Genomic DNA, 15080 nt, shown 5'->3' with positions numbered 1-15080 from the left:
CAGGCCTGGAACTCCACTTTGCCTTCCTTCAGCAACACACGGCTTCTCATATATGGTGGAGAAGGACCTGCCTGCCCAGCGTTGTTGGGGAGCCTGTTCTCGAGCCCCCATGGCTCTGCTCCTTGGGATGCAAGGTCCTAGTGAGCTAATGGGCGTGTTACTGAGAGCTCTGTCCTTGTTCCTAATGTCAATCCAATAATGAGGACAAAGTTTTGAGAAAAAGGAAAATAAAGTTTTATTGCTTTGCTAGCAACAGAGAAACACAGGGGACTCCTGTCTCAGAGGCTGTGATTCCCATTGGGGGGAACAGAGGGCTTTTAAAGAGGTGATTCAAAGGCTACATTCTAGGCATGCCCTATCAGGTGTTATAATTCATTTGTAGCCTTGAAAGACAGCCATTTCTTAGGTCTTCTGGCACCATCCCTAAAGTCAAAATTACTTCATTCCTGTGGATGATAAGAAGGGTAATCTTGCTGCTCCCAAGGCTAAGGAGGGAGAGAGAGAGAGAAGAGAAAGGAAAAAAAAATGTCAGTGTTAAAATAAGCCATTATGTTCAAAGCACCAAGTGGGCTCTGTTTACAGGCACTTTGGGGAAAGCAGCACCCAAGGTCAGGTCTGCAATGCACAATTGGAAGGGATGGCCCTGCCCACCTTGTCTGTCCTCGGAGGGGCTTTGCCCACTGCACAAGCCCCTAAGATCAGCAGAACAGGACCTCAAAGTCGATAGCTTACTGCCACCTGGCTCTCAAGGCACCTACTTCTCAGAAGCATCAGACATGTGTTTGCACCTCCTCAGGGAGGAAATCCGGCTCTCCGAATTGCAACAGCACATTCTCTGCCACCTCCCCTTCCCCAGATGCTCTGTGGAACTAGTGCAGCTGGAGGAAAGGGAGTTGCAGGGGCCTCACACACTGGAGTGCTACAGTTCCTGTGGTGCAGTTCATATGAGCACAGAGTGTGGAAGTGAGCAGTGATCTGAGGCAGCAGCAACTGGGGACTTATGGGGTGACAGTCAGCAAGCGACATGCATGATCCAGGGCACAGGGCAGGGTGCGATGGAAGCAGCTGATGTATTGAGGCACAGAGTCTGAGGGGGGCAACTTGATTCTCAATCCCGTTCCTATGACATACAAAGTTCACAAAGTCTGTGAGAAATCTCTTCTCATTCTTTTGTTTCCCAAAGCCCTTTTCCAAAATAATATTCTTTTAAAATATTTTTTTAGTTGTAGGTGGACACAATACCTTTTATTTATTTGTATGTGATGTTGAGGATTGAACCCAGTGTCTCACATGTGTTAGGCAAGCGCTCTGCTACTGAGCCACAACCCCAGCCCCCAAAATAACATTTTAGTGAGTGTCTGTGTTCACCCCAGGGAGGAAAGTCAGATGCCAGCAGGACACAATGGGCTCCTGCGTCCTGCAGCCTAAGTGCGCTGCTTCAGCTCCATCTTGGCCACTGTTGCCCGGTGCACCTCGTCAGGGCCGTCAGCAAGTCGCAGCGCTCGGGCCCACGCAAAGAACTGAGCCAGGGGATAGTTGTTGCTCAGGCCTGCTGCTCCGAAGGCCTGGGAAGGAGAGGAAGCCTGGGGTGAGCACTGGTTTCTGAGGGCCTGGGCATGACAGCCTGCTCAGGATGGTGATGACAGCCACCTTCCAGGACTGTTCCCTATGATACAGGATAAAACTAACATTCCAGAAGACTTCAGGCAGGCCTCACTGCCAACCCCTGGATGCCTCCTGATTTGCCACACTACGCTGTAAGGTGGCTTCTACTACTAGGGACACCCCATCGGAGTGAGGCAATAGGGTGAGAGGAGGCGACCACACATGCAGAAGCAGCTGGACTCTGGCACTGTGAAGACAGACCCAGGCTCGTGGCAACTCGAGGCCAGTGGCCACCAGCTGAGTGAGCTGAGAAGTCACTTCACTTTCCTGGGCTACTGTTTGCTCTTATTGAAAATGGGGGCAGGAAGGAGCCCCCTCCTCACAGGGTTGCTTTGAAGAGGAAGAGGAACACCCCATAGCAGCGAATGGGCAGCTCAAGGAAGCTGCTAGGTACACCCAGGTCAGCCAGAGGTGAGGAAGGTTTGCATCTGCTGCCAGCAGTTCAAACCAACCATCTGTGCTCACCTGAATAGCACGATCGATCACTCGGTAGGCCATGGACGGGGCAACCATCTTAATCATGGCAATATCTAAAGCTGCAGCCTACTGGGCGGAAGGGGAGACAAGGTTGTAAAGAAGCGAGGACTGACTGCTGGGAAGAATAACCTGTTTCATAAAAATACAAGGACTCAAAACAGAGGTCCTGGGCTGTGCTGGATTGTCAGCATGTGCAGTGACTCAGTTGACAGGGAGCAAAGCCAACGTGCCTTGTTCCACACCACAGCCAGCTCCATCTAAGCAACAGTGGACCAAGGCCAGATAGAGGTCCAGGGAACCAAGCTGCAAGGATCTGCCCTGAGTCAGGCATTTGAGGGAGGTGCCTGGGAGGTTCCAGCGTAACTAGCACTACAGTGTCAAAGAACCAAGAACCATGAACCTGTTCAGCCCTCCATTACTAAGGCACTTGACTAGAGGTGAAGCCCCCACAGAAATCTGGACAAGTGAGCTTCCTTCCTGGCTACCATGGGCAAAAGCCTTAACTAATGGATAGTGTCACCCTTGGAAATAAGCCTCTGAGTTAACTAATTCTATATTTGGATTAGGGCCTGGGAGTCCAGAAAATTTAGTTCTTTTTCACTGAGACTTTTCTGTTTATGAATAGCTGCCCGAAGAGTTCCAAGGAGAGCTGAAGTAAAGTTATTGATGTCAAAAGGCTGAGCTCTTTCTCCTCGGCCAGCTGGATGAGATTCCGCCCCATGGCCTCAGGGCCTGTCTTCTGTGAGGGCCACCCCCATAGCCTTTGGCTGCTACCTTATTTCCTGCCACATCCATGAGGTGGGCAGCTTTCAGCACCAGCAGCCGGGCCTGCTCGATCTCCACACGTGACTGGGCGATGTCTGCCAGGACTGTGCCCTGCTCCACCAGGGGCTTCCCGAAGGCCACACGGGACTTCACCTGCAGACACAGGAGATGCAGGCTGAAGACATGCTGGGCTGAGGATACTCTTGGGAGGCTCAGGCTGGGGGCTTGCAGAGAGGGTGGGAGCACACACGAGAGCAGGCAGGCGAGGAGGGCAGAAGCAGGACGGGAAGGTTGCCAGCTCTTCAGCCACAGGCATTTTCGGGGAGATCTAGATGCCACAACGTCCCAGGCACCACAGTGTGCCAAGGTCCTTATGGCTGTACAACTGACTTCCAAGAACCCTATATCTCTGGGCAGGCAGGAGTTCTTTCAGATCTGTACCAGAAGCTGGCTCACGGCTGCTCATGGGAGGCAGAGTGCCACTGTGGAGCCTGACATCATGCAGGGCATGGCGTCCCCTGCTGGCCATGGCCGGCCTCGCCTCACCGCTCCACTGAGAGCAGCGCCTGGGGGCCTCCTTACCTCAAGGGGCATTTATCTGAAGGATTATCTGAAGGCCACAAGGCATCAGGAAATGTTATAAATACTCTTTATTTTTCTCATTTGATTAGCTTGTTTATCTTTACTAGAAGTAATTTTTACACAAATAATATATCTCATCGCAGAAAAATTATCCATTTTCAGACAAAAGAAGAAAATAAAAATACCTAGTATCTCACTATCTAGTGACTTATAGTTAATATCTGTTGCATGACTTTCTAGACTTTTTATATGCACACACACATTTCTTATAAAACATTTCATGCTCTATAGTGCATTGAAGCCTGCTTTTAAAATTTAAGAGTATACAGTAAATATCTCCTATGTTGAGAAGCAGGTTTCCACAGTGTCTGTGGGGATTTGTTACATGTCTGCACATGGTTTATGTGACCAGTCATCCAAAGTTAGCCTTACAGGGTGTTCCCAACATTCTGCCATTACAACCAGTACTGTGGTGAAACTTCTAGTAGCAAATCTTTTGTAGAGTCCTCATTACTCTCTTGCACCTGGTCCCAAATCGAGTTGCCATGTAAATGCTGTGCACTCTGAAGACTTCTGACATGTAGAGCCAAATTGCTCTGCTGGAAGGCTGGTCTGAGTTTTAATCATGTGGGGCTGAAGTATTATTCCTGAGGCTGCAAGAAGGAGTATTTTATTTATTTAAAAAATATTTATTTTTAATTGTAATTGGACATAATTCCTTTATTTCACTTATTTATTTTTAAGTGGTGCTGAGGATCGAACCCAGGGTCTCACACATGCGAGGCCAGCACTCTACTGCTGAGCCACAACCCCAGCCTCAAGTATTTTATTTTCAAAGAAAAAAAGAACTGAGCTGTCTCCATAAAAAAAGAAAAAGTTGTAAATCACAGAAAGTTTGCACAGTAATCAAAATACATTTTAGACAGTTATGCTGGTGCACACCTGTAATCCCAGCAACCAGGGAGGCTGAGGCAGGAGGATGCCAAGTGCAAAGCCAGCCTGGGAAACTTAGGCTCTCTTAAAACAAAGAAAAAAATTTAAGGGGCACTGGTGATGTGCTCAGTTGTAAGGCCCCCCTGGGATCAATCCCCAGTACCACATCCCTCAAAAAAGATAAATAAAAGATGCCTTCTGTTCTTTGTGTAGTATTTTGTGTGAGGAATTTGTTTTGTATCAAAGTTTTGCCTCATCTTTGTGAGATCATTACCACTGATGTGAATTCTCTCTCGTCCCTGGCAGTAATTCTCTTTTACATAGGCTTCCAACCTTTGAGGGGTCACAGTAGATTATATTTTCTGGACCTGCTGGGGAGGAGGGTGGTCAGAGCCTGATGCGGCAACCTGGGTTCTCCCTGGCACCTAATTTTAACCACGTGCTGGGAACTCATGTGTCTCAGCAGAACATGAGGGATCTCTGCCCTCAGCTGTCACAGACCCTGACCTTTCACTTCTGGTCACCTGGGCAGAACGGGCCATTCTGTTCTGAATGTCAAGCTGAAGCAAAGTAGTAGAAGCAAAGCAAAGACAGGGTGCGGCTTCTTGGCAAGAGCATCATCTTGCTTCACCTGCTAGGTCTGCTCTCAGAAAACAGTTAGGATTTGAAGCTTACCAGCACAGCAGAAGGTGGTTCTGAGTCAGTGTTGGGGAGAGAGGGGCACTTGGGGGGCACTCACGCGGGCCTTCATGAGCGCCAGGGCCCTCTCTGAGAACCCAATCAGTCTCATGCAGTGGTGGATCCGGCCAGGCCCCAGCCTGCCCTGGGCAATCTCAAAGCCTCGGCCAGGGCCCAGAACTATGTTCTTCCTGGGCACACGCACATGCTCAAATCGTACTTCACCATGGCCACCTGAAAGACCCAGATGCACCACCTTGAACAATTGTCATTTGGGTTTTCCTTGAATGTGTTTATTCCCTGTCTTAGTTTGGGTTATCTCCTGGCAACATCCTGCATCACATTGAGACTTCTAACTAGGTCATGGCTAAATGGGGAGGGAGAACAGGACGGAAAGATGGAGAAAGTATCACTGATTTGTGATGGCAAATTAATATTTTGCTATTTCTTTTTGATAAATATAAGGATGTAAACTTAAGCTGAAACTTCCTTAGCATGTGAGTAACAATGTAGTAACCCCCAAAATGTCAGAGGGAACATTGTTAGGAAAGAACCCTGCCCCCCTCCCCACGAAAGGACCTCACTGGGGCTACGGCTGGATCCTTGCTGTACACACTGGGACCTAGAAAAGAAGGTCCAGAGAACACTTCCCTGTCTCACAGACTCCTGCTCAACTTCTAAGCCTTGAAGAGGAACAAAATTGCTTACATGCCCATCTTCAATCTGCTACGTGGTTGATATTCATTATGGAAATGAAACACAGGACCACGTGGCAGCCCAAATGTCAGTAGACCCTTACATGTGGCAAGTCCTGAACTTGAGCAAGGGCCACCCAATGTCATTCCCCAAGGACCTGAGCCAGAGTCAAGGGTGGCCCACCAGGGCTGTCTAACCTGGAGCATCCTCCAGCCCGTACACTGTCAGAGGCCGGATGACTTTGATCCCTGGGGTGTCCATGGGAACCAAGAGCACAGACTGCTGCCGGTGGCTCGGGGCCTGCGGGTCTGTTTTTCCCATAAACACACAGAGTTGGCAGCGAGGATCTAGGATGCCTGCCGGGAATAGAAAGAGAAAAAGCCCCCTCAGCTGATGCCAGGGCCATCAAGTCTCTGTCCCCAAGCAGTCATGGCCCAGGAAAGGCAAGGCCAGTATGTAGCAAGCACTTCATGTCATCAGAGGAGCATCTACAAGCTCTGGAGCAGAAAGAAGAGGAAGCTGGGTTTTGTCCCAGTGAGGTATAAATCCAGCATCGTAAAAGCAAATGTTGAAAAGCGTCATGTTACAACTGAAAATACAGACATATGATGCTGAAATCTGCCACTTCCTCCCACCTGTCTGCTTTGTTCTGACTCCATGGATAGGATAATGCTCTGGGCATAGGCCTCAGGGTCAACAAATCTTGAAGTGAGGATCTCCTACTTGCCAGCTGGGGGTAAAATTTTAGGCAATGGCTTTGGCCACACCCTGAGTCCCAAGTCCCTCCTTGTGGAATAGGGACAATGACCCTGCCTTCTGGGAAGTGCCAGCACCCAGTGAGGCGAGGCCCCCATAGTGCTGGGTAGATGCACTGCTCCAGAAAGGGCCCCTGGGATATGACACAACTGACCCAGGACTCAGGGGAAGCCACCAGGAAGTAGCCTCCAGCCCTCCAAGGTCAGCTGCTCGAGGCAGACAGGCAGTGGGCAGAGTGGAGAGATTCCCAGAGCCACATTTGCGAGTGTGGGGGAGAGGGCCACACGTGTGGTCACCTTATGAAGCTGTGTCCCCCAAGAACAGCACTGGAGACAGCACACTGAGCAGCTCCCTCCTGTTTGGGGGCTTTGTGCCTCTTCTGGGAGCACAGAGATAGAGCCGCCTCCTTTGTGTCAACTGAGAAAGCAGCTGGCCCAGACCAGGCACCCCAAGACGGCGTGTGGACACTGACTGGCTGCCAGGCACTTGGAAAGAAAGCTGCGGGCCTGATACCTGAGATCCACCACTTGTGACCATTGAGGACATAGAAGCCGTCCTCCTCTCTGATGGAAGCCTCGATGTTGGTGGCATCTGATGAGGCAACCTGCGTGGGAACATTCTGATTAGAGCTGCCTGCGGCCTGCATTCCCTGTGGGCAGAGGCCACATGGGGCCCAGCAAGTGGGGATGGCCCAGCAGGGTACCTGGGGCTCTGTCATGGCGAAGCAGGAGCGCGCCTTGCCCTCCAGCAGAGGAATCAGCCAGTGGGCCTTCTGCTCCTCGGTGCCATAGCGCACCAAGAGCTCCATATTCCCCGTGTCAGGAGCAGAGCAGTTAAATATCTGAAAGGACAAAGAGCACATCAGTGACTCCTGTGTTCTTGTCTAAAACTTCAAATTCCCCACCGGTGGTGGAGTAGGACCCCTTCACTAGACCCTCTGATGTAGAAATGCCCAAATGTGTAAAATTTTTGAAAGAGAATCTCAGACCCCTGGAACCCAGCCAGGGACCCTTTCCTTGTTCGAGAAAAAGGACCTGGGCCAGGACCTGAAAATTCCCATGGCTCCCATTATCCCTGGGCGACTTTCCCCCAGTCATCTTCTTACTCAGGCTCCAGCCAGCAGCTTGCAGTCGTCCCCCTCCCAAAAAGAGGTTTACATTTGGATGATGCCCCTCAACCAGACATCCTAGAGGCACAGGGGAAAATCTCCCACACTCCAAGGAGATTTTAGAGAATCTAAATTTTAGATTTTAGAGAAGGTACCTCCGGAGCGTAGAGAGACGTGCCCATGACTTCACACAGATGTGCATACTCCATGTTGGTCAGTCCTGCTCCATATTTTTTCTCAGGATCAGTCTCCAAGGGTAGGAAAAGGTTCCAAAGTCCTTCAGCCTTGGCTTTCTCCTATCATGGGAAAACTGAGTCAAGGAACCACAGAGAATGACTGTATTCAATTTTGACTCATGGGACACAATGAAAGGGATTGGGGAGGGAAGAAGGTGGTGGTCAAAGACTCAGTGTGAACCCAAAACAATGACACTTGTCAGTGCTATTGGCTATGGGTAAGCCTGCAGATGTGTGGGTAGTACATGCACAGGAAGGTACCCAAGGGGATGCCCAAGTGAAAACAGGGACAGGGCAATGCTTTTTTTGAGGGGTATGGGGGACTGAACTCAGGGGTACTTGATCACTGAGCCACATCCCCAGTTCTATTTTGTGTTTTATTTAGAGGCAGGGTCTCACTGAGCTGCTTAGCACCTTGCTTTTTGCAGAGGCTGGCTTTGAACTCATGATCCTCTAGCCTCAGCCTCCTGAGCCTCTGGGATTATAGGTGTGTGCCACCACACCCAGCTGCAACATTTGTTCTTGAGACAAGGAACTTGGATTCTTAAATATGGCTCTGGGCTTGAGAGCCAGGAATTCTATGATGGGGGTTAGGAGTTTGAGCCTTCAGTCAGCCCTGGCTCAGCCCCAGCCCCAGCATGACTGGTTGGTAGACTGGGCAAGAGACTTGATCTCTGGGTCCTGGCATAAAATGGCCATGTGACTACCCCCACCCCAGTTAGGACTATTAAGCTGCAGCCCCAGCAATGGACAGAGACCAACTAAAGGAAAAAAGGAATGGAGTGGGAAGGTTCTCCCAGGCTCTCAAACTAAACAGGAAGGTGAGAGAATGAGGCTCATAAATGGGCAAGAACTGGGCCACCTATAGGATCTCACTAGGATGGGATACCTGGCAGCCCTGCTGGGACTCCACTCCTGTAGAATGAGTAAGCCCCAACTGTTTTCCATCTTGAAAACCCTGCTCCCACTGGAAATTTCAGGAGGGAGCCTGGCTGGCTTGGCCTGGCTCATGTGCCCACTCCTTGTCAGGGAGCTGGGCTGGTATCTTGACTGACAGCTCTGCCAGACTATCCCCAATGGGGAGGAGGATTGCCCCTAGGTAAAACTGGGTGCTGATATCAATAGAAGATGGGACAGGATCAGGCAGCCACACCCAGCCAACACCACCTCCCTGGGTTGTGAAGATGAAATGAGGCGACACAGACTCTAAGGGGCTGACAGAGAAGCTGGCAGGGGGCCGTGAACCCTGGAGGTTGTGGACGTGACCATTTGCGCTGCTTGTTCCCATAGGGAGGCCCCCGGGGCCCGCTCTCCAGGCCGCCAGGCCATGTGCTTCCAGAAACACTATGTGCATGAGTTAATTAGCTCAGAGTGTAATGACCGAAGATAAAAAGGGCAGATGAACTAGAACAAGGAAAGAAGAGGGGCAGGCAGGGAGAAGTGGGAAGCGAGGATCCTGAGAAGAGGCAGGCAGCCTCCTGTGCCGCCAGGCCTGCCTTCCCTTGGCTGCTCCTCCATGTTCCTGGCCATGTTGTCAGCTGCCTACCTAATGTCCTCTGCTGTTTCGGAGCCCAGGGTTGGCTTTGGTGGCTAACACTCAGATGTCCTCTGAGTAAAACATCCTGGGACCCTTAACCAGGGACGGGTCAGACAAAGTATGGTGCACCCACATTACAGAGCCCTTGGAGGTCGATCTCTGTGTTTCCATGTGAGTAAATGGGAAAAGACTGGAATGTATAAAACGATTTTATTACAACATAGGAATAATCATGAGTCAGTATATAATAGAAAAAGCTGGGAGCATAGTACACCAAGTCACTGATAGTAATTATCTCAGAGGGCAGAGAATTTTAAAGAACTCTTTACTTTTTATGTTATGTGCTTTTGTCATCTTAGAACTTTCTTTAATTTTGCAATAGGTTTGTAACTACAAAAAAACTCACAGCACAATGCTATCTTTTTAGAAAATTTTTGCATTGTGTTTCTGAAGATCTCAAACAACTTCAAAGCCAACACAATCCAGGGTCAGCCTTGACAAAGAACAGCAATATTTCTGTTTGTCAGCTAAAGTGGCCTCACCTTCATGCAGGACAACACCAAACACAGCTTACAATTGATTGACTGGCCTGGTGACTTTGACATTATGGGTCTTCCAGAGAAACTTTATCACATTTTTTTTGGGGGGGGGGTACTGGAGATTGAACCCCAGGGTGCTCTACCACTGAGCTATACACCCAGCCTTTTTATTTTTGAGACACGGTTGCCCAGGCTAGCCTTGAACTTGCAATCCTGCTGCTTCAGCCTCCCAAGCCACTGTGCTCATTGTTTTAGATCTGCTTGATTCAAACCTGCATAACAGAAGCCCACTTGCCTGGCTTTCTAAGCTGCAACCAGAATTCTTCTTTCACACCTAAGGTCTCAGCTTGTGAAGGGGTCACCCAGCAAAAGCATGGGACCAAAACTGAATAATCTGGAGCTGGCTCTTTCTGATGATGATGGAGAGCCAAGGTAATTCAACTCAGCCCTCCTGTCTCTTCCCCACCCGGGAAGGGCACAGATGAGGGTCTGCCATGTGAACAAGGCCTAGGCAATTCTCCTTCCGCAGGCTGCCTCACCTTGAGATCTTCTATCAGCGGGGAAGGGCTCCATCTATCCACTGAGGCCTGGTGTCTCTGCAGTTCTGGCTCCACGGGGTATACACGCTGCTCCATAAACCTCTGCAACCGGTCATACAGCTCTCTGACCGGTGAAGAGAGGCCCTCTGGAGAGATGACCAGAGCTGTCTTTGAGGCATGAGCTGGGGAAGCTCCTGGAACAGAGCTGTAACTCCTTCTGCCCTTGGGGCTCAGCAGGGACTGTGAGCCAGCCCACATGTGGTAGGACCTTCTTAATGGTTTGGAGGCTGGCATCTCTTTGAAAACCCGGAACCCTTCTTTGACTGCAAAATCCCATGCCAGATTAGCTACAAATTCAGCCAGCTTTCCACTTTGTTCAGCAGTTGCTGAGCTTGCTTGACCTAGGCAGAACAGAAGAAAAGCAGTGATTACTCCCAGATGGCCCTTCAACAATAACGCTGACATATGGCGCTGAGGTTATTCTATCAGCAGCAGCCAGCACTGGCGGAGCGCTTGGTCCCACCAGGCATTGCAAATGTTACTGGCAGCCCAGCCAGGGACCCTCCCTGGATCCCCAATTTGGCTGTCCACACAAAAGATAAACAAACAACGTAAAAAGGGAAAATGAATTGAATGCAGTTTGATCAAACTTGAGTAGAAGTAGTGGAACTGTTTCTCCCTAGTTTATAGAAATGTTTACATTTTTTTTTGACACCAGTGATTGAACCCAAGGGTGCTTAACCACTGAGCAACATCCCCAGAACTTTTTATTTTTTTAATTTTGAGATGGGGGTCTCACTAGGTTGCCTACAGCCTCGCTAAATTGCTGAGGTTGGCTTCAAACCTGCGATCCTCTTTCCTCAACCTCCCAAGCTGCTGGGATTATAGGTGTGCACCACCACACCAGCTGGGAAGTGTTTACAATTTAAAGAAACAAATATCAGGAGATGCAAGCATGTAGATTTAGCAAGCTTGTACTAGCCGGAAAACATGTCAATTTCAGCTTCCTTGTGCCCGCCTAGGTCAGGGATAATCTTTTCGTTTCCATTCTCAGTATGAGGAAATTCAGGAGCTAGAAAAATTCAGAACTTTTAATTTCGGAGAGGTTGTTTCACTAGTAATAATTTATGCTCACCCAATTCCCAAGGCATGAATTCATGCTTTGGGGACAAGGACACTGAATCTTAGAGGAGGCAGTGGCTTGCTCAAGTTTTAGGTTGAACTCAGGTCTGCCATCCCTTGCTCTTTACCTCTTCATTTCCTAAAGAAACTAAATTCAATCAGTAACATCTCCCCAGCCACTTCTGCTGCAGCATTGGGCCATAAGAGATCCTGCATTACTGCTGAGCACCTCTGCTAGGGGACTGACAGAGTGTCACAGCTGACCGCAGGAATGACTGGTTCTAGGCAGCCAGCCCTTTGGGTTAACAATCAGCGCCAGAACCTCAGAGCTCACTCCTTTTTTAATATGCACATCAACACTTTTCTTAATGATTTCTCTCCTTATTCGTAAAAAATGAAGGCATAATGCACATGCACCTCCTTAGTGCACAACTCTTGAATTGTGACGAACTCACAGTGGGGTGACCTCCATGTGACCTCCACTGCCATCAAGAAACAGAAAACTTCCATCCCCCTAAGCTTCCCCAGTGTCCCTGCACCCTTTCCCCAGCCCTTGGCCTCTAGTCTGTTTTCTAGGACATCACCCGAGGACACACATGGCCCCTCCACTCAGTGCCGCTTAGGAGACCCACCGTACTATTGTGTGTACGCTGTTCTTCAGTGACCTTTTTTTTTCTTCTCCTTTGTTTCAATAACTGGCTGTCCTATCTTATTATGAGCATTCCACATCCCCAAAAGACTGTTTCCCTCATTCCCTTTGTATCAATAAGTGGCTCTTCACAGATGCCTATTTACTTTTGGCTTCTGAGTCAATGGGTTGTTCTCAAAAGAACCACTTCCTGGCAGGTTTGGTGTTCACTGTCCCTGAGTTATGAACCACATTCTTTCCTCCGCAGCAGAACACGTAGCCCACTGAGCCTCACAGGTCCTTACTGAGACCCTTCTGGGTGCTAGGAGTGAACCTAGGCCCTAGGAATCAGTCAAGAAGCGGCAGCCCCTTCCTTGAGCTGCAGGCCCATAGGAAGGACCCATGGTCAGAGGCTGCATCTCTCCTCTCCACTCAGCTTGACACGGCACACTGTGGGGAAAGATGCTCCCCTCAGTCCACTATTACAGGTGATTTTCATTTTCTATTAGAGCACAAAGTGCACTCCCAGTCTCCTTCTGTGTATATGGATCTCACTGCAGGATGCTACTGCTTTGTCTGGGGGAGGCATTAAATGAACTTGGGGTGAATGAGGCCAGGGCTTCCGGTTCATTTTCCCAAATGTAATCCCAGCAGAAGAGACCACATCACCAACATCCACCTAAGTTGCAGCCTTGAGCACTTTTTTCTTTCTAGATTTTTAGCAGCCATCTAGAAGAAATTCAAACTTCTGCACCCACTTATTAAGGAAGCAGGTGACATGTAGGTGGGCTGTGTGGACTGAATCTTGTGGTCACTCTCCTGCTCTTCAATCTAACGATGATCTGATATCCCCAGGAAATGAGGGCAGGAAGAGAGAGAAAGAGAGAGAATATGCCTTTGAAACAAATAATTCCTCCCCAAATTTCAATTTTCCAGGGCAGCAACACATACAACTGTTCAAACAAAAATGACTTTAACAATTACAGAAGACAAATGGACAGAAATGATAGTTGTGTTCATATAGTTGGGATCCCCCACTCCACCGAATGACTTTTATCCATTCTTTCAAAACACAGATTTCACCGGGCACGGTGACACACGCCTGTAATCCCAGCAGTTTGTGAGGCGGAGGCAGGAGGATCATGAGTTCAAAGCCAACCTCAGCAAAAAGTGAGATGCTAAGCAATTCATTGAGACCATGTCTCTAAATAAAATATGAAAAATAGGGCTGAGGATGTGGCTCAGTGGTCGAGTGCCCCTGAGTTCAAACCGTGGTACAAAAAACCAAAACAAAACAAAAACAAAAATCATGGATTTTGCCAGTTTTATGTGAGGAAACTAAGCCACTTCCTCAGTGTGTCTGGGTTGATTCCCAGTGAGAGGGGAGGGAGAGTACGATTAGGCTCAGAGGATTACAGGCCTAGAACAGCCCTCTATGTGTGCTGGCAGACAAGCAGGTTTGCTTGAAGTCACAACTATGGTTCATAGGATCTTGGAAATGTGGCAGCTTGAGGCCAAGTCAGTGATCTCATATATATATATATATATATATATTTTTTTTTTTTTTTTTTTGAATTTGATACTGGGGATCAAACCCTGGACTTCTTGCATGCTAGGTAAATGTTTTACCCAGGGGCTACACCCCTAGCCCTTTTTTTTTGAAAGGCTGTTCTCAAACCTGTGATCTTGCTTCATCCTCCTGAGCAGCTGGAATTACAGGCTTGCAACACCATGCCCAGCTAAAATGGGAAATTCTTTGTGGGCAAAATCTATGTAGTTCTCCCAAGGCCCTGGAGTAGAGTCAGAGAAAACCTGGCAGCTGGCAAGGAAATGTCAATAGGGGGTCAGGCCTGTTCATCCCCAGAGGAATCAGCAGTTCTGTTTCAGTAAATGTTTTGGGTTGGCTCTTTTGAAAAACCAAAATAAAAATGGGGAGTGGTGCTTAGAACAATTTCCAAGGGAGAGAAAAGTATCACTTCTAAGGATTCCTGCCTACCTTTCCCGGCACACTGTTTTGCTCATGACTTTGGACAACCTGGCACAGTGCTGGCACAGAGAGGCTCAGAGTTGTGAATGGATGAATGACTATTTGCTCTTCTGCGGCTGCCCCTCTCAGAAGACTCTGGCAAGCCTGGCTGAAAGCAGTGTGCTGCCAGCAGCTTGTCACTGTCCAGGAAGCTGAGAACGTGCCCTCGTACTGGCAACCCTGCTGATAGGTTACTTTTGTTATAGGTTATTTTTGTTTGTTACTCCTGCCTTTTATTTTTGACTCTTAATTTTGAGAAATTTCAAAGATACACAAGAACAGACAGAACAGTATAAGGAACTTAAAAGTATCTCTCACTTGCCTCCAACAACTGTCTCGACAATCTGGTTCATTCCCTCCTATTCCAACCCCAGTGTCCTGGATTTTTCTCAAGCAAATCCCAAACAATGGATTATTTCATCTATAAATATTTCATTTATGTCTAAAGACAAAGACTTTTAAAAACACACAATATCATTATGTACTTATAAGATAGCTAACTAGGCCAGGTGCAGTGGTATGTACCTCTAGTCCTAGGTACTTGGGAGGCTGAGGCAGGAGCAACACTTAATCCCAAGAGTTTGGGGCCACTGGGCAATATAATGAGACCCCATTGCTTAAAAAGTAAAATCTAAGCTGGGTATGGTGGCATACTCCTGAAATCCTGTGACTTGAGAGGCTGAGGCAGGAGGATCACAAATTCCAAGCCAGGCTCAGCAACTTAGTGAGGCCATTAGCAACTTAGTGAGAGGCTGACTCAAGTAAAAAAAAAAAAAAAAAAAAAAAAAAAAAA

General features: G+C 48.5%; 1 protein-coding gene across 5 annotated transcripts in view; it reads right to left on the bottom strand.

Moving 5' to 3' along the window:
- Positions 1–210: 210 nt before the first annotated feature.
- The window catches only part of Acad10 (acyl-CoA dehydrogenase family member 10), a 53372-nt gene continuing 38502 nt past the window's right edge, over positions 211–15080 (bottom strand). For 2 of the 5 annotated variants that reach the window (XM_048785616.1, XM_048785617.1), the window contains 9 exons: positions 10512–10912; positions 7816–7956; positions 7256–7393; positions 7066–7156; positions 5994–6152; positions 5162–5334; positions 2917–3060; positions 2131–2208; positions 1052–1565 (listed from right to left, as the gene is read on the bottom strand). In XM_048785616.1, the coding sequence (XP_048641573.1) occupies positions 1425–1565; positions 2131–2208; positions 2917–3060; positions 5162–5334; positions 5994–6152; positions 7066–7156; positions 7256–7393; positions 7816–7956; positions 10512–10912 (1466 nt within the window). In that variant the 3' untranslated portion in view covers positions 1052–1424. Of the gene's footprint in view, positions 486–651; positions 1566–2130; positions 2212–2916; positions 3061–5161; positions 5335–5993; positions 6153–7065; positions 7157–7255; positions 7394–7815; positions 7957–10511; positions 10913–15080 lie in introns of those variants that run through there. The other 3 variants (XR_007341397.1, XR_007341396.1, XM_048785618.1) reach the window with 3 other exon arrangements.

Source organism: Marmota marmota, unplaced genomic scaffold (assembly GCF_001458135.2).
Source record: "Marmota marmota marmota unplaced genomic scaffold, marMar, whole genome shotgun sequence".
Taxonomy (NCBI): domain Eukaryota; kingdom Metazoa; phylum Chordata; class Mammalia; order Rodentia; family Sciuridae; genus Marmota; species Marmota marmota.
The sequence above is the reverse complement of the archived record's forward strand: the minus strand, read 5'-3'. Positions and strand labels throughout refer to the sequence as shown.